Source organism: Thalassophryne amazonica, chromosome 19 (genome assembly GCF_902500255.1).
Source record: "Thalassophryne amazonica chromosome 19, fThaAma1.1, whole genome shotgun sequence".
In the NCBI taxonomy this organism is placed as follows: domain Eukaryota; kingdom Metazoa; phylum Chordata; class Actinopteri; order Batrachoidiformes; family Batrachoididae; genus Thalassophryne; species Thalassophryne amazonica.
Window position 1 is genome coordinate 2174461 of NC_047121.1, and position 21912 is coordinate 2196372.

The 21912-nt window shown below is 42.6% G+C and overlaps 1 protein-coding gene across 1 annotated transcript in view; it reads right to left on the reverse strand.

Annotated features, from left to right (window-relative positions):
- The window catches only part of nrxn3a (neurexin 3a), a 580025-nt gene that overhangs the window by 528744 nt on the left and 29369 nt on the right, over positions 1-21912 (reverse strand). Inside the window, 3 exon segments of the mRNA XM_034159719.1 lie at positions 13626-13637; positions 14866-14892; positions 16921-16941. Coding sequence (XP_034015610.1) covers positions 13626-13637; positions 14866-14892; positions 16921-16941 — 60 coding nt within the window.

Consider the following 21912-nt stretch of genomic DNA (forward strand, 5'->3'; position numbering starts at 1 on the left):
TGCTTGTCAGCACATTACCATGTGCACCTTTTACCACCCTAACCTGCAGCAGATCCTTTACAGCTCAGTCCTATTGTCTTGTCAATCAGTACTAGTCCTTTTCGCCTTCCTTACTATTCAACGTCTTGTACAGCTCACTAAATGCATTTTCCTTAGATTTTGCCACTTCTCTTTTCACCTTATGTCACTTGTACTTCTGTCTACTTTCTTCATCTCTCCGACTACCCCAATTCTTTTTTTGCCAACCTCTTTCTCCTTATGCTTTCCTGTACATCTTCATTCCACTGAGTCTCCTTGTCTTCCTTCCACTGTACAGATGTCTCACCCAGTCCCTTCCTGTCTGTCTCCCTCTCCACAGCTGCTGTACTTTTCCAGTTGTCCAACACTGCTTCCCCTCCATTCAGTGCCTCTCTCACCTGCTCACTGAATTTCCCATAACAGTCTTCCTCCTTCAGCTTACACCATCTGATCCTTTGTTGAGCTCTTACTGTTTTCTTCACATCTAAAGTCATCCTATAAACCACAATCATATGCTGTCTAGCTACACTCTCCTGCCACCACGTTACAGTCTCCCAATTTCTTTCACTTTGCATTTCCTACACGAATGTAGTCCACCTGTGTGCACCTTCCTCCACTCTTATGTCACCATGTGCTCCTCCCTTTTCTTAAAGTAGTTTTCACCACAGATATTTCCATCCTTTTTGCAAAATCAACTACCATCTGTCCTTCCACATTCCTATCCTTGATACCATATCTACCCATTACTTCCTCATCTCCTCTGTTCCCTTCACCAACATGCCCATTGAAGTCTGCTCCTATCACCACTTTTTCATGCTTGGTTCACTCTCCACCACCTCATCTAACACCCTCCAGAAATCTTCTTTCTCCTTCATCTCACAACCTACCTGTGGGGCATATGCACTGATGATATTCATCATCACCTCTTCAATTTCCAACTTCACACTCATCACCCTGTCAGACACTCGCTTAACCTCCAGCACACTCTTAACATACTATTCCTTTAAAATGACCCTAACACCATTTCTCTTCCTGTCCTCACCATGATACTACAACTTGAACCCTCTGCCGATGCTCCTGCTCTTACTTCCCTTCCATTTGGTCTCTTGCACACACAGTATGTCTGCCTTTCTCCTCTCCATATCAGCCAGCTCTCTCCCTTTACCAGTCATACTGCCAACATTCAAAGTCCCGAGAAGGCACATTTCCCTTCTCTTCTTCATCCAGCAGTAGCCCAATTTCCGCTGGCACCCTGTTGGGCAATGGTACCTGTGGCGTCAGGATTTGGACTTTTGTATAATGTTTGTTCTGTTTTATTCTGTTTAGTTTGGGTTGATTGTTTTGTCACAGTGTGTGATTTCTCTTGCTGAGATTTTCCTGCTTGGGCTTGGTCTTTCCCCATCTCTCTTTTCTGTCTCTCTTTGTGCTTGGTGGTGGGCGTTGCACACTGTTTGAGCCACACCCTGTTCTGCAGTTTTCACACACCCTTGTTTCTAAACTGTAGCTCATCACCAGAGTGTATATAAGCTTCACTGGTTGCACTAGTTCTCCACCAGATCATTATGCTTCATGCCTTCACTTACAGCTCTGTTCTTGTGTTTTCCTAGTCCTGCTTGCCACGTTATGTTTTTTGATCACCTGCCTGTTTTTTCGACCATGCCTTATCACCTGATGTATCTGACGCACCTGATGTATCTTTTTGTGTACCGGACCCTGCTAAGTTTTACCGTAAACAATTTTAAAAACCAGAGCTGCTTCGTTGAGTTCTGCACTTGTGTCCAGACTTCTCTGTCCACCAAACCTGATAGAACGATCTGGCCAACAATGGACTCAGCAGACTCAAATGCATTCCAGCTGGCGGTATGCCATCATAGCCGCCAGCTAATGCAGCAAGAAGACCACCTTACATCATTAAGATCTGGATTCCGTGACCTTGCTCAACAGGAAGACTCATTCATGTCTTCTGTGAGCTCACAGATGGAGCAACATTTTGTCAAGCTGACTATTCAGGCTTCGACTGACTCGGTCAGTGACTATGACTATGACTACCAGTCATCCACTTCTGGGACAGATTGCAACCCCACTAGCATCTGCAGCTGAATCAGTTTTTTGTAACCAGCTGTCACGAACCCGAGCGTTTCTCAGGTGAGTCCGGAGACGACAAGCCATTTATCACCCAGTGTGAACTGCATTTCAAGTTAATGTCATCAATGTTTCCATCTGCAAGGATGATGATAGGATTCATGATAACTCACCTTACCAGCTGGGCTGCAGAGTGGGCAATGACTGAGTGGAGAAGGCAGCCCTCCTCATGTGTCTCTCTCCAAGCATTCAAGACAGCACTCCTGCAAGTATTTCAACACACATCGCTGGGATGTGAAGCAGCAGGATCTCTGATGAGGCTCAAACAGGGAAAGAGACGAGTTGCCGACTACACAATTGACTTCCGTATCTTGCCATCCAAGAGTGAGTGGAACCCAGCTGTCCTCCAGGATGTCTTCTTCCAGGGCCTGGCCATCCATATCAAGAGTCAGCTCATTGCCGTTGACCTCGCCGAGGATCTCGATGAGCTCATCATTCTAGCCATCCGTTCCAACCATCTGATGGCGGACTGACCTAGATGAGAGCCCCACCTCTCAGCTCAGTCTTCTGCCATGCCGCCTGCATGAGCGATCATCCCGAATCATCTCAGTTCCAGCTCACTTCACAGCACCACCAATGAACCCATGCAGTTGGGTGGTACCCGTTTATCTACAGAGGAACGCCAGCACGATAGGGACGAGGGTCTGTTTTTACTGTGGGCAGGCAGGGCATGTGATCTCAGATTGCCTGGTCAGGGGTGCCCCTGCATGTTCAAAACCGGTACTATGGGTGAGTCAACGCTCCATTACTTCCTTGTCACCTCAGAATGTGATCTCAGCTAAGCTAATCACTGAGCACTCGTCTGAATTTGTTCTGGTATTTACTGACTCAGGTTTGATGCTAATTTACTGCCGTCTTCTCTCACCAGATCCCTGCACCTTAAGGTGTATCGCCTCTCGTGCCCTCTAGTGGTGCACACAGAGGATGGCCATGGACTTGGTCAAATTGCCCATCGTACTCAATCAGTCCGGATAATAATACCTGAGACAATTAGTTTTCATGTATTTGATAAAATGACTCTAAATAGCAGATAAGTAGATAAATAGCAGATTAGTTCCTGGGGACCCGCCTGTGTGGGACGTTGTCTGCCAAGTGCTGCTGTTAAAATTCTGGTTTCTAATCCTGACCTCTCTGAAGTCCCGCAATGCTACCACAACCTAGCAAAGGTCTTTAGCAAAGTTAAGGCTAAATCTTTACCACTGCATTGCTCTTCCAATTGTTCCATCAAGCTACTGCCGGGAACTTGTCCTCCCTGGGGCAAATTATTCTCTCTGTAGACAACTGAATGTGTTGCAATGAATGAATGAACAGTCATTAGAGGCTGGTTTGATTTGACCCCACATCATCGCCCGCCGGGACGGGGTTCTTCTTCATAGAGAAGGAAGACAAAACCCTCAGTCCGTGCATTGATTACCATGGCCTCAATGACATTACCATTAAGAACTGGTACCTGCTGCCTCTCACAGCCACCACGTTTGAGTTGCTCGAGAGCACCACAATTTTCACAAAATTGGATCTTTGTAACACTTGTCCTTTGGTGCGCATTAAACAGAGAAAACTGCCTTCAATACTCTGACTGGTCATTATGAGTATCTAGGCATGCCATTTGAGCTAACCAACGCATCTGCAGCATTTCAAAATCTGGTTGACGTCCTGCGTTGTTCATTTATCTGGACGCTATTCTGATTTTCTCTCCAGATGAGGAAACACATAAGCGACACTTTCACACAGACGTGGAGACTCTGTTACAAAAGCACTTGTTTGTCAACGCTGAAAAATGTAAATTTCATAGATCTACAATATCTTAGGATTTGTGATCGCTCAGGGTGAAATTTGGATGGACCCAGAGAAGGTTGCAGCAGTTCGAGATTGGGTGGTCCCTAAGAACCAGAAGGAGTTACAAAGATTTTTAGGTTTTGCAAACTTTTACCAAACTTCAGTACCATGGCCGCCATTCTGCATAACATCACCTCATCCCTAAGGCCGTTTCACTGGACACCAGAATGTGACGAGGTGTTCCGGGTCCTAAAAGATCACCTTACTACGGCCCCCGTCCTGCTCCTTCCTGAACCCACCCGACAGTTCCTGGTCAAAGTTGATGCTTTCAACTTAGACGTCGGAGCAATCTTGTCTCAAATTAATCTTACTAATAATATGTTACATCCCTGTGCCTATCTCTCTAAGCAGTTGTCTGCCGTTGAGTGTAACATTTACGACTGGGAATGTTGGCGGTGAAAGTCGCCTTGGAGGAGTGGCACCATTGGTTTGAGAGGGCACAAGAGCCATTTTTAGTTTGGACTGATCATAAAAACTTAGAGTACCTTCTCACAGCTAAGCGTCTAAATGCCAGACAGGCCCACTGGGCCATTTTCTTCAGTCAGTTTAATTTCGTTCTTTCCTACCGTCCTGGTTCTAAAACAGTAAACCTGATGCGCTTTCCCAGCAGAGTGATCCTTCTTATATAACATCTGAATCTAGCACTATTCTCCCTGCATCTTGCTTTGTGTCCGCTATTACATGGGATATTGGGTCTAAGGTCAGGTCAGCGGGTGTTGTTTATATGTTCCTGATGCACTGAGGGGCAAAGTCATTCAATGGGGGCATGATAGTACAAATTATTCAAGAAAGGTTTTGGTGGCCACGTATGCTGAAAGATGTTACCGACTATGTTCAGGCATATCAAGTATGCGCTATGCATAAATCATCCACCAGCTCACTTGCTGGCGAACTTCTTCCGTTGCCAATTCCTACGCGACCCTGGTCAGACATATCTATTAACTTTGTGACTGGTCTTCCACCCAAGAAGGGGAATACTGTTATTCTGTCTGTTGTAGATAGATGGTCAAAAATGGTGCATTTTGTACCCCTACCTAAACTACCTACTGCTAAAGAAACTGCTGAAGCTTTGTTGTTTAACATTTTCAAATTACGCTGGTTCCCTCAGGACATTGTTTCAGAAGGCAGACCTCAGTTTATTTGTTATTTCTGGAGAGAATTCTGTCAGCTGCTGGGCTCTCTTCCAGCCTCACCTCTGGATACCACCCGCAAGCCACCAGACAGACAGAAAGGGTTCATCTGGAGCTTGACAAGAGCCTCTGTATTCTCGCCGCCCAGCACCTAGACACGTGGGCTTCTCAACGGGTTTGGATTCTCCTCTTGCTTGCCTTTACTGGTGGTTGGCTCTCACTGCGGTATTGTATCACTTCCTGTTCCGGAGCACAGCGGTGTTTTTCTGTATCTGTTAGCTGTTTAATCTGCGCAGTTAGATTGATCTACTTATCTAGATAACGATTTGTTTCACAGTGTAATCTTCACGTGCCTTAACTAAAGCACTCCTTCTGCTGAATCACCTCTAAATTATTTACACATTATTCACTTTGTGTGTTTTTAGGAATCCGCTAGCTTAGCGCAGCTACTAGCTCTTAGACGGTTTAGCATGGAGGCTTCTCCTGTCTCTCCCGCACTTTTCTGCTCTGGGTGTGAAATGTTTAGTTATTCCTCGGCCTCCTTTAGCAGTAATGGTACTTTTAATAAGTGTAGCTTATTCGTAGCTTTGGATGCCAGGCTGGGCGAATTGGAGACTCGGCTCCGCACCGTGGAAAATTCTACAGTTAGCCAGGCCCCTGTACTCGGTGCGGACCAAGGTAGCTTAGCCACTGTTAGTTTCCCTCTGGCAGATCCCGAGCAGCCAGGAAAGCAGGCTGACTGGGTGACTGTGAGGAGGAAGCATAGTTCTAAACAGAAGCCCCGTGTACACCGCCAACCCGTTCACATTTCTAACCGTTTTTCCCCACTCGGCGACACACCCGCCGAGGATCAAACTCTGGTTACTGGCGACTCTGTTTTGAGAAATGTGAAGTTAGCGACACCAGCAACCATAGTCAAATGTCTTCCGGGGGCCAGAGCAGGCGACATTGAAGGAAATTTGAAACTGCTGGCTAAGGCTAAGCGTAAATTTGGTAAGATTGTAATTCACGTCGGCAGTAATGACACCCGGTTACGCCAATCGGAGGTCACTAAAATTAACATTGATTCGATGTGTAACTTTGCAAAAACAATGTCGGACTCTGTAGTTTTCTCTGGGCCCCTCCCCAATCGGACCGGGAGTGACATGTTTAGCCGCATGTTCTCCTTGAATTGCTGGCTGTCTGAGTGGTGTCCAAAAAATGAGGTGGGCTTCATAGATAATTGGGAAAGCTTCTGGGGAAAACCTGGTCTTGTTAGGAGAGACGGCATCAATCCCACTTTGGATGTAGCAGCTCTCATTTCTAGAAATCTGGCCAATTTTATTAAACCCTCCAAACCGTGACTATCCAGCGTTGGGACCAGGAAGCAGAGTTGTAGTCTTACACACCTCTCTGCAGCTTCTCTCCCCCTGCCATCCCCCCAATACCCCATCCCCGTAGAGACGGTGTCTGCTCCCAGACCACCAATAACCAGCAAAAATCTATTTAAGCATAAAAATTCAAAAAGAAAAAATAATATAGCACCTTCAACTGCACCATAGACTAAAACAGTTAAATGTGGTCAATTAAACATTAGGTCTCTCTCTTCTAAGTCCCTGTTAGTAAATTATATAATAATTGATCAACATATTGATTTATTCTGCCTTACAGAAACCTGGTTACAGCAGGATGAATATGTTAGTTTAAATGAGTCAACACCCCCGAGTCACACTAACTGCCAGAATGCTCATAGCACGGGCCGAGGCGGAGGATTAGCAGCAATCTTCCATTCCAGCTTATTAATTAATCAAAAACCCAGACAGAGCTTTAATTCATTTGAAAGCTTGACTCTTAGTCTTGTCCATCCAAATTGGAAGTCCCAAAAACCAGTTTTATTTGTTATTATCTATCGTCCACCTGGTCGTTACTGTGAGTTTCTCTGTGAATATTCAGACCTTTTGTCTGACTTAGTGCTTAGCTCAGATAAGATAATTATAGTGGGCGATTTTAACATCCACACAGATGCTGAGAATGACAGCCTCAACACTGCATTTAATCTATTATTAGACTCAACTGGCTTTGCTCAAAATGTAAATGAGTCCACCCACCACTTTAATCATATCTTAGATCTTGTTCTGACTTATGATATAGAAATTGAAGACTTAACAGTATTCCCTGAAAACTCCCTTCTGTCTAATCATTTCTTAATAACATTTACATTTACTCTGATGGACTACCCAGCAGTGGGGAATAAGTTTCATTACACTAGAAGTCTTTCAGAAAGCGCTGTAACTAGGTTTAAGGATATGATTCCTTCTTTATGTTCTCTAATGCCATATTCCAACACAGTGCAGAGTAGCTACCTAAACTCTGTAAGTGAGATAGAGTATCTCGTCAATAGTTTTACATCCTCATTGAAGACAACTTTGGATGCTGTAGCTCCTCTGAAAAAGAGAGCTTTAAATCAGAAGTGCCTGACTCCGTGGTATAACTCACAAACTCACAGCTTAAAGCAGATAACCCGTAAGTTGGAGAGGAAATGGCGTCTCACTAATTTAGAAGATCTTCACTTAGCCTGGAAAAAGAGTCTGTTGCTCTATAAAAAAGCCCTCCGTAAAGCTAGGACATCTTTCTACTCATCACTAATTGAAGAAAATAAGAACAACCCCAGGTTTCTTTTCAGCACTGTAGCCAGGCTGACAAAGAGTCAGAGCTCTATTGAGCCGAGTATTCCTTTAACTTTAACTAGTAATGACTTCATGACTTTCTTTGCTAATAAAATTTTAACTATTAGAGAAAAAATTACTCATAACCATCCCAAAGACGTATCGTTCTCTTTGGCTGCTTTCAGTGATGCCGGTATTTGGTTAGACTCTTTCTCTCCGATTGTTCTGTCTGAGTTATTTTCATTAGTTACTTCATCCAAACCATCAACATGTCTATTAGACCCCATTCCTACCAGGCTGCTCAACGAAGCCCTACCATTATTTAATGCTTCAATCTTAAATATGATCAATCTATCTTTATTAGTTGGCTATGTACCACAGGCTTTTAAGGTGGCAGTAATTAAACCATTACTTAAAAAGCCATCACTTGACCCAGCTATCTTAGCTAATTATAGGCCAATCTCCAACCTTCCTTTTCTCTCAAAAATTCTTGAAAGGGTAGTTGTAAAACAGCTAACTGATCATCTGCAGAGGAATGGTCTATTTGAAGAGTTTCAATCAGGTTTTAGAATTCATCATAGCACAGAAACAGCATTAGTGAAGGTTACAAATGATCTTCTTATGGCCTCAGACAGTGGACTCATCTCTTTGCTTGTTCTGTTAGACCTCAGTGCTGCTTTTGATACTGTTGACCATAAAATTTTATTACAGAGATTAGAGCATGCCATAGGTATTAAAGGCACTGCGCTGCGGTGGTTTGAATCATATTTATCTAATAGATTACAATTTGTTCATGTAAATGGGGAATCTTCTTCACAGTCTAAGGTTAATTATGGAGTTCCACAAGGTTCTGTGCTAGGACCAATTTTATTCACTTTATACATGCTTCCCTTAGGCAGTATTATTAGACGGCATTGCTTAAATTTTCATTGTTACGCAGATGATACCCAGCTTTATCTATCCATGAAGCCAGAGGACACACACTAATTAGCTAAACTGCAGGATTGTCTTACAGACATAAAGACATGGATGACCTCTAATTTCCTGCTTTTAAACTCAGATAAAACTGAAGTTATTGTACTTGGCCCCACAAATCTTAGAAACATTACCCTGACCTCTAGTAATACTGTGAGAAATCTTGGAGTCATTTTTGATCAGGATATGTCATTCAATGCGCATATTAAACAAATATGTAGGACTGCTTTTTTGCATTTACGCAATATCTCTAAAATTAGAAAGGTCTTGTCTCAGAGTGATGCTGAAAAACTAATTCATGCATTTATTTCTTCTAGGCTGGACTATTGTAATTCATTATTATCAGGTTGTCCTAAACGTTCCCTGAAAAGCCTTCAGTTAATTCAAAATGCTGCAGCTAGAGTACTGACAGGGACTAGAAGGAGAGAGCATATCTCACCCATGTTGGCCTCTCTTCATTGGCTTCCTGTTAATTCTAGAATAGAATTTAAAATTCTTCTTCTTACTTATAAGGTTTTGAATAATCAGGTCCCATCTTATCTTAGGGACCTCATAGTACCATATCACCCCAATAGAGTGCTTCGCTCTCAGACTGCAGGCTTACTTGTAGTTCCTAGGGTTTGTAAGAGTAGAATGGGAGGCAGAGCCTTCAGCTTTCAGGCTCCTCTCCTGTGGAACCAGCTCCCAATTCAGATCAGGGAGACAGACACCCTCTCTACTTTTAAGATTAGGCTTAAAACTTTCCTTTTTGCTAAAGCTTATAGTTAGGGCTGGATCAGGTGGCCCTGAACCATCCCTTAGTTATGCTGCTTTAGACGTAGACTGCTGGGGGGTTCCCATGATGCACTGTTTCTTTCTCTTTTTGCTCTGTATGCACCACTCTGCATTTAATCATTAGTGATTGATCTCTGCTCCCCTCCACAGCATGTCTTTTTCCTGGTTCTCTCCCTCAGCCCCAACCAGTCCCAGCAGAAGACTGCCCCTCCCTGAGCCTGGTTCTGCTGGAGGTTTCTTCCTGTTAAAAGGGAGTTTTTCTTTCCCACTGTCGCCAAATGCTTGCTCACAGGGGGTCGTTTTGACCGTTGGGGTTTTTATGTAATTATTGTATGGCCTTGCCTTACAATATAAAGCGCCTTGGGGCAACTGTTTGTTGTGATTTGGCGCTATATAAATAAAATTGATTGAAATTGACTGATTGATTGAACTGGCTCATAATTGCCGTCTGTCATCTTCCAATGGTTTCTCCCCATTTCATGTAGTACATGACTTTCAACCCCCTCTGTTTCCTCCAACAGGCCTGGACTCACATGTGCCCTCAGCATTAGCTCTTATACGTCGCTGCTGACGAACCTGGGAGTAGGCTTGTTGGGCTCTCCAGCGTGCTTCAGCCACCTATAAGAAGAGATCCATGGCACTGTTTTACACCCCTGGCCAGAAGGTCTGGCTTTCCACGCCTCATCTGCCAATTAGAGGACTGCCAAGGAAACTCCCTCCCAGGTTCTTTGGTCCATTCCCCATCTACAAGATTAATAATCCCGTCTCTGTATGTTTGCAACTCCCAAGGCCTATGAGAATTCACCCCACGTTCCATGTCAGCCCTGTGAAACCTGTACACCCCAGCTGTTTGTCTTATTTCCACCACTTGCATCTGTAACCTTGTTCTTTCAGTCATTACCCAAAGTTCATGACCACAGATAACGACAGGAGCGGAAATTGAGAGTATTACTTTCATTAAAACACATCATGGAAACAAACAAAATAAAATAATTCCAAACTAAAAACAAAAGTTGCATCAAAAAGCCAAATTTATTTAAAATGCAACTTTGACATAATTTACACAAAGCACTTGCAGTTACCAATCAGGAAATATCTGCCAGATACTGTACAGTTCAGACCTGAATGAGGTCTTGAAGGTGGATTCCAGTCGTCCACCAGGTGGCAAGAGTCCTGACAAAATGCTGCTCAGTAGGCGTGTGAATCTCATCACCGACAATGATTCCATACGCATCTCGATACACTACATATAGCAATACATGACGATATGATTCACCCCTGTTCCCGATTCGATGTGATTTGGTGGCAGTTCAATTCCTCACAATATGATATGATTCAACATGATGCAAAGAAATTAGACCAAAAATTAAAATAGAAAATAAGAAGCTGCAATTGAGTGTGGTACTATGGGATTCTTCTTCTTCTTCCACTAGAGGCTGAGGATTTGTTTTACTCCTCATAAGCAGCAAATTTACCAGATTCAACGTTAAAGAACAGGAATTGGTTCCCTCATATGTGAAACCTGTTTGATCACAGTGTCAGAACTTAAACAGTAAACAGGAAGACAACATCACATGACTAACTTTAAGTCACTCACTGACAGAGTACCGCCTTGGCAAAAGTAATTTGAGAAACTTTTCTCACCAGTTTTGCCGGAGCTCAGTTTACAGTGTGCGGTCGTGTCGATACCATTTAACAGCACAGCATTCTTTACAAACGACCTGCGCCTTGTCAAGTTTCCCATCTGTTTAAAAAAAAGCCAAAATATTTACAAACAGCTGATTTAAATGTTTTAGGTGCATCAAAAATCTCTTCCGCCTGCTTGCAGCTGTTCTTGTTGTGGTAGCAATGTGCGTTCCGGCTTCTGTCCATGTTGAAAACACAATGCGGAACAGTGATGGTGCATTCAATGTGCTTCTGTGGGGGGGGCAAGCACACAGCGAGCGATGCATCACGATTTCACCTGTCAGTTGAACCAATGCACACTAAAATGAATCGAGCACTCATCGCGCTTGTTTATATTTAGATACCGATTTGTATCGATTAATCTCCACATGCCCACTGCTCACAGATGGAGGTGTTGCTCTTGGCTTTCCAGGTTGATGCCAACATCTCTGGATTCATGAAGACCTGCAAACACCGATTTATCAGTGCTGCCACTGACTGTCAAACAAGTGGGAAAGATCATAGACTCTTGAACTGGAACTCAGTTGGGATCATCATCATAATCAGTAGACAGGGAACAGCCCCACAGGTTGTCCATGTATCCATAGCAGACCCCAGACCGCTACAGTCTCTCTGCTTCCCTCAGCGTCTAATGAAGTTCCAGTCAATCCACATGATCAGCTTGTCCTGACATCAATAGCAGCCACGGCTCTCAAAACATCACAGCAATGGACACTCAGAGACAGTATACTGACAGAAGGACCCAAGAAGTTCTGTTTATGCTGAAGCTGCCACTGTGCTGCACCACTTCTTGAAGAGCCCTGGAACCTGTGACTGCAGTGCCACTGACTCAAACTAAGGATGTAAAAGAGCCAACTAGTCCTACAAGCAGCTTCTGTGTTCTTGTCTTATATGTGAGGAGCTGCAGGCGGATCAATGTCAGGGAGAGCCGGGGTCCCAAAGAGAGCCAGGTGCTGCCATCCAGTTGGTTTTCATGAAGATCCAGCTGCATGATGGCTACAGGACAGATAGGCAACGTCCACCAATGTCAGGCTCAAACCTGGAACTTCACATAGTTCTTAACACAGGGACTATTTTCTCACAGACAGGAGCGACCTATAGACTGGTGCAGTGTTGATATAAACCGGTATGTTACAGAAAGAAAAAAAAAGTACACTGCAGGGGCTGTAATTTGTTCATACATTTTGTACTACTTCAGGTGATAATTTTTTATAAAGGTCAGCTGATAGCTCGACGTCCTTGCTGTTTTGTGCGTGCAGGATATTCATAACTCCTTAAACACCTGCCCAACTAACTCACATGGACTAATGTTCTGAACTAAATTTTGCAAAAAGGATTCCTCGTCACAGGTGAGCGGCGCCCTCACGGGGTTGACTCCAAGCAACGTTTTAACGAGTCAAGGTTCTAAAAAACAACAGCAACTGAGCACACAACCTGACTTTACAGTTTTCACAAACACACTGAGTCCATGTGAAATACTTTGTGTTGGAAAGGAAATGAAGCCTGTTTTTTTGTTTAACATTTCTAAGATACATGAACATTCTGTCCCAGGTGACAGATGGAACAAATGTCTTTAGCTGATGTGATATCGTCTATCTTGCCAACTTGGACCAGACCTGGGCCGGGTGGAACGGGTTAACACATGTGGGGTCTATGTCTAGGGTGCGATGCACGTGAGTCATCAGGCCTAGATGGTGCAGATTAATATCCTCTGACTGAACACAAAGTGGACTATTAGGGACAAGGCTATGGCACACAGGACTCAACAAATCACACAGTGAATCAGTCGTTTTTGCTTCGTAATGTCACAGTGAAGTCGGACACACTGACAGACTCGGACACACACTAAGATGAGTCACACTGTGGCCACGTCACTGGTAACAGAGTCATCATTCGACAGCACACCAAACAGTTCTCTGGAATACGCATCCACCACACTGCTGTCCACTAATGTCTTCAGTCTTGGTGTGAAGCTGATGTGTTTTATTTAAATTAACAACAAAAAAAAAAGTTTCAACATTTCCTCCCATTTAGTGTTTAACAGGAAACATGAAAAATGTGCCATAATGCAACGTGAAGTTGTGTGCTGCAGTGGGACCTGATTTCTGCCGTGTCCATGTGGACTGAAAGGACACGACTGTGTAGCAGCTTGATGTCTGTTCTCACAGGAGGTAAAACAGAGTAATGATGACAAAGTTCTGCTGCTGTTTATTGCTGACAATCCTTCAGTTATTGGGAAAAGTAAAACCCTCTATGTTCCCTCTGACATGTTCCTCAAAGCCTGTGTTCATGCGAGCTGCCTTGGTGAGTTACAGCAGAAACAAGAAAAGACGTAAATATCACACTTTAGTCAAACACTCACAGAGCAAACGTCGCTTTTCATAGAGGCGGAAAAGGAAAGATTTCAAAAATGCTGTACCTTTGCTTTTAGCTAGAAGAGCAGCAGCAGTTTGCAGAGAGAAGTTGTCCACATCAACAGAGCACAGACAGACAAAAGACAAGAAAACCTTTGAGTCCAAAGTCCAGCAGAAACACTCACAGTGCAGGTACGAGCACATGCGGGAGGCCAGATACTCGTGCACAGCAGCAACATGCAGCACTCCTGAACAAAACAACCAGTCACACCAAGCAAGCACGCACGGCACGAGAACGCCAGTGTTCAGCAAAACGTCAGCATGGTGATGTCACGTGGTTTATGGAGCTCCACGAGTTAACGTTAGCATTGCACAGTGACACAGAGATCAGGCCTGCAGGCTGTGCACAAACCCAGGAGACAGTCATTTGATTCCAGATTTAGAAAACTTCAGTGTTCGTCACGTCAAAGCGAGCGGCTTCCAAACGGAGCAGCTCCACTGTAACGTCGGACTGACTCCAAAATAAAACATCTCCTACAATAAGTTACAGAAACCAACCTTCTGTCCAGGGACTTGTGTGGTCCTTAAGACCCTCAGTGGAACCCGATCTCACGCAAACTGGAGGTCTTGTGAGATTCACTCATTCCAGATGATCAAATTTGATGAAAATCTGATCAACTTCATCCAAATATAACAAAGTCTGACTGACCGCTGTTCACCTTCTGGGATTCCAGCCGGTGAGGGCGGCTACTGGTGGTGTGATTGGCACCATTGACGTGCAGCAAAAAGCACCGATGCATGCAGACAAACAGAATGAAGAGACAACAGGCACGTCCTCTTCCACTGTGTCAGTGAACCAGCAGAGTGTGTGTTCACCTGCTGATCAAAGACCTCAGACAAGGTGGACCTTCTGCTCTGTAATTCACCAGTAATGGAATTACAATCAGATCTATGACAAACCACAAGGTGATCAGATTTTGTCATCACTGTAATTGGGTGAGCAGAATTGTCCATCATGACATTTGCACAAACCACAATATTTAATTGATTGATTGATTACCTGATGGATTAAGACTCCAAACTAATGTACCGACACACACTGAGACCAACACTAACACAACACACACATGCAGCTTTGTGTCGCAGTTTTTGCAGACATGTTTTGTGTGTGTGTTACTCAGAAAAAAAAATTTAAATGATCAATGCCATTTGTGGTCAAAGGTCAGAGCCTGTTTGCTTTCAGTGCAGCGCCACCTTCAGTCAGAACAAACACAGGAGAGGAGGAGGAGGAGGAGGAAAGCATACCTGGTTCTGCCATCATATGAGCCACACCTTGAAGAGAAGAGAGCAGAGAGTGAAGGACACTCCAGATTCCAATACTCAGAGGTATTGTGATGACATGTTTTTCCAGCATGGAAAGCATGACATCGGCACACATCCGAAGTTTCCTGATGCCGGGAACACTTCGAGTCGGAAACACCAGCTCCAAAGTCTCATCTGTTCATACGTTAACATGTGACGCAGTGAATGAGTGATGATGAACTGGTGCAGAAATCACCACATGAACCTTCAGCAACACAAAAGTGTCAACATTCAACCTGATCAATCAGAGCAACTCACTGTGTGATCAACAGATAACTGATTGATCCATTTAAACCTTTATGAACAACTGACCAGTCAATCTCAAATTATGAACTACCGACTGATCAGCCTAAATTGTTAGACTCTTGACTGATCAGTCACCCACAAATCATTATGGATGATTGATCAGTGTAAATCATTTTGATTGACCAATGATTTGGTAGCTTTTGAATGACTCACACTTGCATAGAAACATTTCAACCAGTAATAGATTTAAACGTCTGATATTATAATATGATCAGACATTAAAATTGATGACTATCGATAATTAGTGGCCGTTGATTTTGATCCATGATAACAGGCTTATCAACATTTACACACAGATCCAGAATTCCACTTTTTAACAAGAAGAAGAAGAAGAAGAAAAGATTTTTGTGTGTGTGTGTGTGTGTGTCACACATTCATCGATGGCTGTGTTATTGCAGCTTCTTCTGAAGGAAACTTCACCTTCATTTCCTGCCAGTCGCACTTTGTGATCTCAAAGTATTTGTCATGACAGAAAACAGGAACTCAGGATAATGACAAAAAAGTGTTCTGACTGGTTTCAAAGTCATTCCATCATTGTTCCAGGAACAGAACCACATGAATTATTCAATGCTGTGTAAATGCAGAGAGTAAGAATTCATCCCTTTGGAAGTTTTCCTGTTTCAAATTTCACTTATTTCATGATCTTTCTCTGATTCTCCTCAAAATAATAGAAAGAAAATCATCACAATATTTAGTTCGCCTCCAAACCTCTTTTTGAGGTCAGCTGCAAACTTTATAGCAGAACCTGTGTCATATTTCTAATCCAACCCGGTCTCACGGCATGTCGTGATTCAGCAGCATGAAATATACATTAATCTATTGGTTCGTTATATTGTCAGAAAAGTGCAGAATTTTCATCATGGCAGCACCAATTCATTCTAATTCATTCCATGATGGCTGCACATAATTAAATGTGTAGCAGGCGGGTATGGGTGGTTATGGTTACAGGCTATGGTTAAGGTTAGGGTTGGGGTAGGTGTAGGGTTAGTAATAGTGAGTTTAAAAAAAACCCATCATGAAATGATTCACGAAAAAAAACATGGGACTGGACTGTTTTAATCTTACTGTTTCTGAAAATATGTTAGTCTGTTTATGTTCTTCTCCTGCTGAAAGCTGGTGCTCCCCCCCCCCCCCCCCCCCCCATAGTTAACAACTATAGGCCGATCTCCAAATTGTGTGTTCGCTCAAAAGTTTTAGAAAAGTTGGTCGGTGATCAACTTAAATGGGACATTGAAACTCCTGATTTTGTTTTAAGTGATTTTCATCACATCAGGACAACTGCAGAGCTGACACGATCCAGGTGTCCATTTAGTCCATGAGCCAAGTGTTCAGTATCACCTGAGGTGACAGAATATCACTTTGAGAAAACTACAGCTGATATCAAGGGTCAAATTTAAAGATATGACATCACATCATGTGATCATAAAAACTCCAAAATGCTACAGTTTGAACCATCTACAGTCACTGAGTTATGGGGTAAAAAAAAAAAAAAATGGTGACAAAGGCATCAAAAATTTCTCAAAAAGTTTCTCCAGTTTGCAAATTATTAGGCTAAGCTTTTTTTTAATAAGGTGTAGTTGTGTATTGGTCAGTCACAGTTTGAAGTGGATTCAAAGCACAATTCTTAAATGAACACATGAAAATATGTGAGGGATGAATCCTGCTGCTGTTTTTCTTTAAGTCAGAACTCACCTGGAATTTTAGTGCTGACCTCTGAAACAAAGAGAGAAACAAGCAAAGTTAGAAACACTCTGGTCACTTGCATGTTGGCAATCATGCAAATGGAGAACATGCGTCATAATCCATGCAAAGGGCCGGCGTCTGAAAACACACACATACGTCTTCAAAATGTGTCCGTTCCTGAAAATGAGGGCAAACTTTGAAGTGAAAGTATGACAGTAGAGTCTGGCAATAACACTTCACTGATCATACATGCACGTGACCTCGAGCCGTCAATCTACAACAACAGACATCTGCTCAGAACATTTAACAGGTTTCATGTTGCAGTGAGACAAAAACGGCTGCAATCGAGACCTCAAATACATCATCTGCACCAAAGACAACACGGCTTTTGTAACCTTATACCTCCCACACACACACACACACACACATTTAAAAGTGAGACAGACAAAAGAAAACCAAGCCACACAGCGGTGGACACAGCCTTTAATCCCAATATTCTAAACATCAACAATAAAAAGCATGAAACCATTATTCACTGGGGACGTGCAGTTTGACAGAGACACATGCAGGTCCCTGTGCAGTCGCTGAGACACAAAGAGGACTTTGTTTGGTGAAGCCTTCAGGAGGACGCTGGGCTGACTACAGCTCTGTCCACCGCGCTCTGACAACATCACACGTTCACACACTGATGCAGCCCAGTCAAGTTTCATCAAAGCCAAGGAGTGACATCCCATCTGTGAGGGGCGGAGCCTCTCAAAAGGTCAGTTTAATTTTACCTACTGTTCTTAAATGACCACCACAAGTAGAAAGAAAAAAAAACTACCTATTAGAGTGTTTAATAGATTTTTGTTTGTTTTGATGGCAGCTGCTCAGTGTTTCTGTCAGACTCATTTCTCTTTGGATTTATCTGATTTTGCTATAATTATTGTATATTATGTGCTTGATGTCTGTGCCAACATCACTCTGTTTAATTTGTAGTCCACTACAAACAGGACTACAGTTCCCTTGATACCTGGTTGTACAGGATCTGTTCTGCTGATCAGTGAGGTGATCAGGAGGATCACATGATGTTCTCCAGATCTTTGTTTTGCTTCACTCACTTATTGAATGTTTATTCCTGTAGAAGCTCTCTGACAAATTTGATTTTTGCACAAATTTCAGGGTGCAGATGCTTTTTCCTGGTTAATTACTCTAAATGACACATACATAATCTTAAAAACAACTGCAATTTTATTGCATAAAATAAAGTGTAACTTATGAACTTTGTAAAAATTCCAATTTAATGTGCACAGCATGATTCATTTCAGCACTATGAAGTATATTTTAGGACATGACTTAAAGTGGAATTTCTGTGTGCTGCAGCAGCTTTCACTTTGCATATCAATCAATCAATCAATTTTTTTTTTTTTATATAGCGCCAAATCACAACAAACAGTTGCCCCAAGGCGCTTTATATTGTAAGGCAAGGCCATACAATAATTATGAAAAACCCCAACGGTCAAAACGACCCCCTATGAGCAAGCACTTGGCAACAGTGGGAAGGAAAAACTCCCTTTTAACAGGAAGAAACCTCCAGCAGAACCAGGCTCAGGGAGGGGCAGTCTTCTGCTGGGACTGGTTGGGGCTGAGGGAGAGAACCAGGAAAAAGACATGCTGTGGAGGGGAGCAGAGATCAATCACTAATGATTAAATGCAGAGTGGTGCATACAGAGCAAAAAGAGAAAGAAACAGTGCATCATGGGAACCCCCCACAATCTACGTCTAAAGCAGCATAACTAAGGGATGGTCCAGGGTCACCTGATCCAGCCCTAACTATAAGCCTTAGCGAAAAGGAAAGTTTTAAGCCTAATCTTAAAAGTAGAGAGGGTGTCTGTCTCCCTGATCTGAATTGGGAGCTGGTTCCACAGGAGAGGAGCCTGAAAGCTGAAGGCTCTGCCTCCCATTCTACTCTTACATATCAGGATTTTCCATGATTTTGGCCTGCAGACGTAATCCTCAACCACAGCGTGGGTGTGTGTGCATGTGTGAGACAGGGTTTAATAATGTGAGGTAAGATCAGAGCATTTGGGGGTTATTGCTACCCTCATAAATATGTCACATTTAAAGATTTAAATGTTTAAATCAGGAGAATGTCTGAAAACATTTAAACATTAAACAGATAAAATGTGATTTTGTACAATGACCCCTTTTAAAATTCTCATTTGATCAAGAGCATTTCATTTTTAAATCTACTGTATGAAGATTTTCTTTTCATCAAGGTTAAAACCTTGATGAAAATAAAAGAATCAAGCATTTTACATCATTTTAGACATTTAAGATGACTGCAGCAGTGTTGACAAAATGCCACAACTTCACACACACACGAAAAACACGTCTTAGCTATTTTATCTGACAGTCATGAAAGTGAGTTACAAACAGAAGAAAAGCCATGAACAGGTGTTTGAACTGTGTGTGTTTAGCAGAGCAGCCTGAGAAATGAACCTCTCAGAACCACATGAACAGCTGATCCGAGCCCAGCGGAGACGATTAAAACCTCATTCACAAACCACCACATCAATCAATCAATCAATCAACTTTTTTCTTGTATAGCGCCAAATCACAACAAACAGTTGCCCCAAGGCGCTCCACATTGCAAGGCAAGGCCATACAATAATTATGAAACACAGTCTACGTCTAAAGCAACATAACCAAGGGATGGTCCAGGGTCACCCGATCCAGCCCTAACTATAAGCCTTAGCGAAAAGGAAAGTTTTAAGCCTAATCTTAAAAGTAGAGAGGGTATCTGTCTCCCTGATCTGAATTGGGAGCTGGTTCCACAGGAGAGGAGCCTGAAAGCTGAAGGCTCTGCCTCCCATTCTACTCTTACAAACCCTAGGAACTACAAGTAAGCCCGCAGTCTGAGAGCGAAGCGCTCTAATGGGGTAATATGGTACTATGAGGTCCCTAAGATAAGATGGGACCTGATTATTCAAAACCTTATAAGTAAGAAGAAGAATTTTAAATTCTATTCTAGAATTAACAGGAAGCCAATGAAGGGAGGCCAACACGGGTGAGATATGCTCTCTCCTTCTAGTCCCCGTCAGTACTCTAGCTGCAGCATTCTGAACCAACTGAAGGCTTTTTAGGGAACTTTTAGGACAACCTGATAATAATGAATTACAATAGTCCAGCCTAGAGGAAATAAATGCATGAATTAGTTTTTCAGCATCACTCTGAGACAAGACCTTTCTGATTTTAGAGATATTGCGTAAATGCAAAAAGGCAGTCCTACATATTTGTTTAATATGCGCTTTGAATGACATATCCTGATCAAAAATAACTCCAAGATTTCTCACAGTATTACTAGAGATCAGGGAAATGCCATCCAGAGTAACGATCTGGTTAGACACCATGCTTCTAAGATTTGTGGGGCCAAGTACAATAACTTCAGTTTTATCTGAGTTTAAAAGCAGGAAATTAGAGGTCATCCATGTCTTTATGTCTGTAAGACAATCCTGCAGTTTAGCTAATTGGTGCGTATCCTCTGGCTTCATGGATAGATAAAGCTGGGTATCATCTGCGTAACAATGAAAATTTAAGCAATACCGTCTAATAATACTGCCCAAGGGAAGCATGTATAAAGTGAATAAAATTGGTCCTAGCACAGAACCTTGTGGAACTCCATAATTAACTTTAGTCTGTGAAGAAGATTCCCCATTTACATGAACAAACTGTAATCTATTAGACAAATATGATTCAAACCACCGCAGCGCAATGCCTTTAATACCTATGGCATGCTCTAATCTCTGTAATAAAATTTTATGGTCAACAGTATCAAAAGCAGCACTGAGGTCCAACAGAACAAGCACAGAGATAAGTCCACTGTCCGAAGCCATAAGAAGATCATTTGTAACCTTCACTAATGCTGTTTCTGTACTATGATGAATTCTAAAACCTGACTGAAACTCTTCAAATAGACCATTCCTCTGCAGGTGATCAGTTAGCTGTTTTACAACTACCCTCTCAAGAATCTTTGAGAGAAAAGGAAGGTTGGAGATTGGCCTATAATTAGCTAAGATAGCTGGGTCAAGTGATGGCTTTTTAAGTAATGGTTTAATTACTGCCACCTTAAAGGCCTGTGGTACATAACCAACTAACAAAGATAGATTGATCATATTTAAGATTGAAGCATTAAATAATGGTAGGACTTCCTTGAGCAGCCTGGCAGGAATGGGGTCTAATAAGCATGTTGATGGTTTGGATGAAGTAACTAATGAAAATAACTCAGACAGAACAATCGGAGAGAAAGAGTCTAACCAAATACCGGCATCACTGAAAGCAGCCAAAGATAACGATACATCTTTGGGATGGTTATGAGTAATTTTTTCTCTAATAGTCAAAATTTTGTTAGCAAAGAAAGTCATGAAGTCATTACTAGTTAAAGTTAATGGAATACTCAGCTCAATAGAGCTCTGACTCTTTGTCAGCCTGGCTACAGTGCTGAAAAGAAACCTGGGGTTGTTCTTATTTTCTTCAATTAGTGATGAGTAGAAAGATGTCCTAGCTTCACGAAGGGCTTTCTTATAGAGCAACAAACTCTTTTTTCCAGGCTAAGTGAAGATCTTCTAAATTAGTGAGACGCCATTTCCTCTCCAACTTACGGGTTATCTGCTTTAAGCTACGAGTTTGTGAGTTATACCACGGAGTCAGACACTTCTGATTTAAAGCTCTCTTTTTCAGAGGAGCTACAGCATCCAAAGTTGTCTTCAATGAGGATGTAAAACTATTGACAAGATACTCTAACTCCCTTACAGAGTTTAGGTAGCTACTCTGCTCTGTGTTGGTATATGACATTAGAGAACATAAAGAAGGAATCATATCACATGTGCGGCAGGTCACAGCCATGGTGCAGGTATCTGGGGGAATGTTTGCCAAAGAGTACAACTGTGGTACTCGTCGTGTACAGATGTCACGCCTATTGTGAATGAGGCGTGTGGAATACTGTGTCGTCAACTGGTGCCA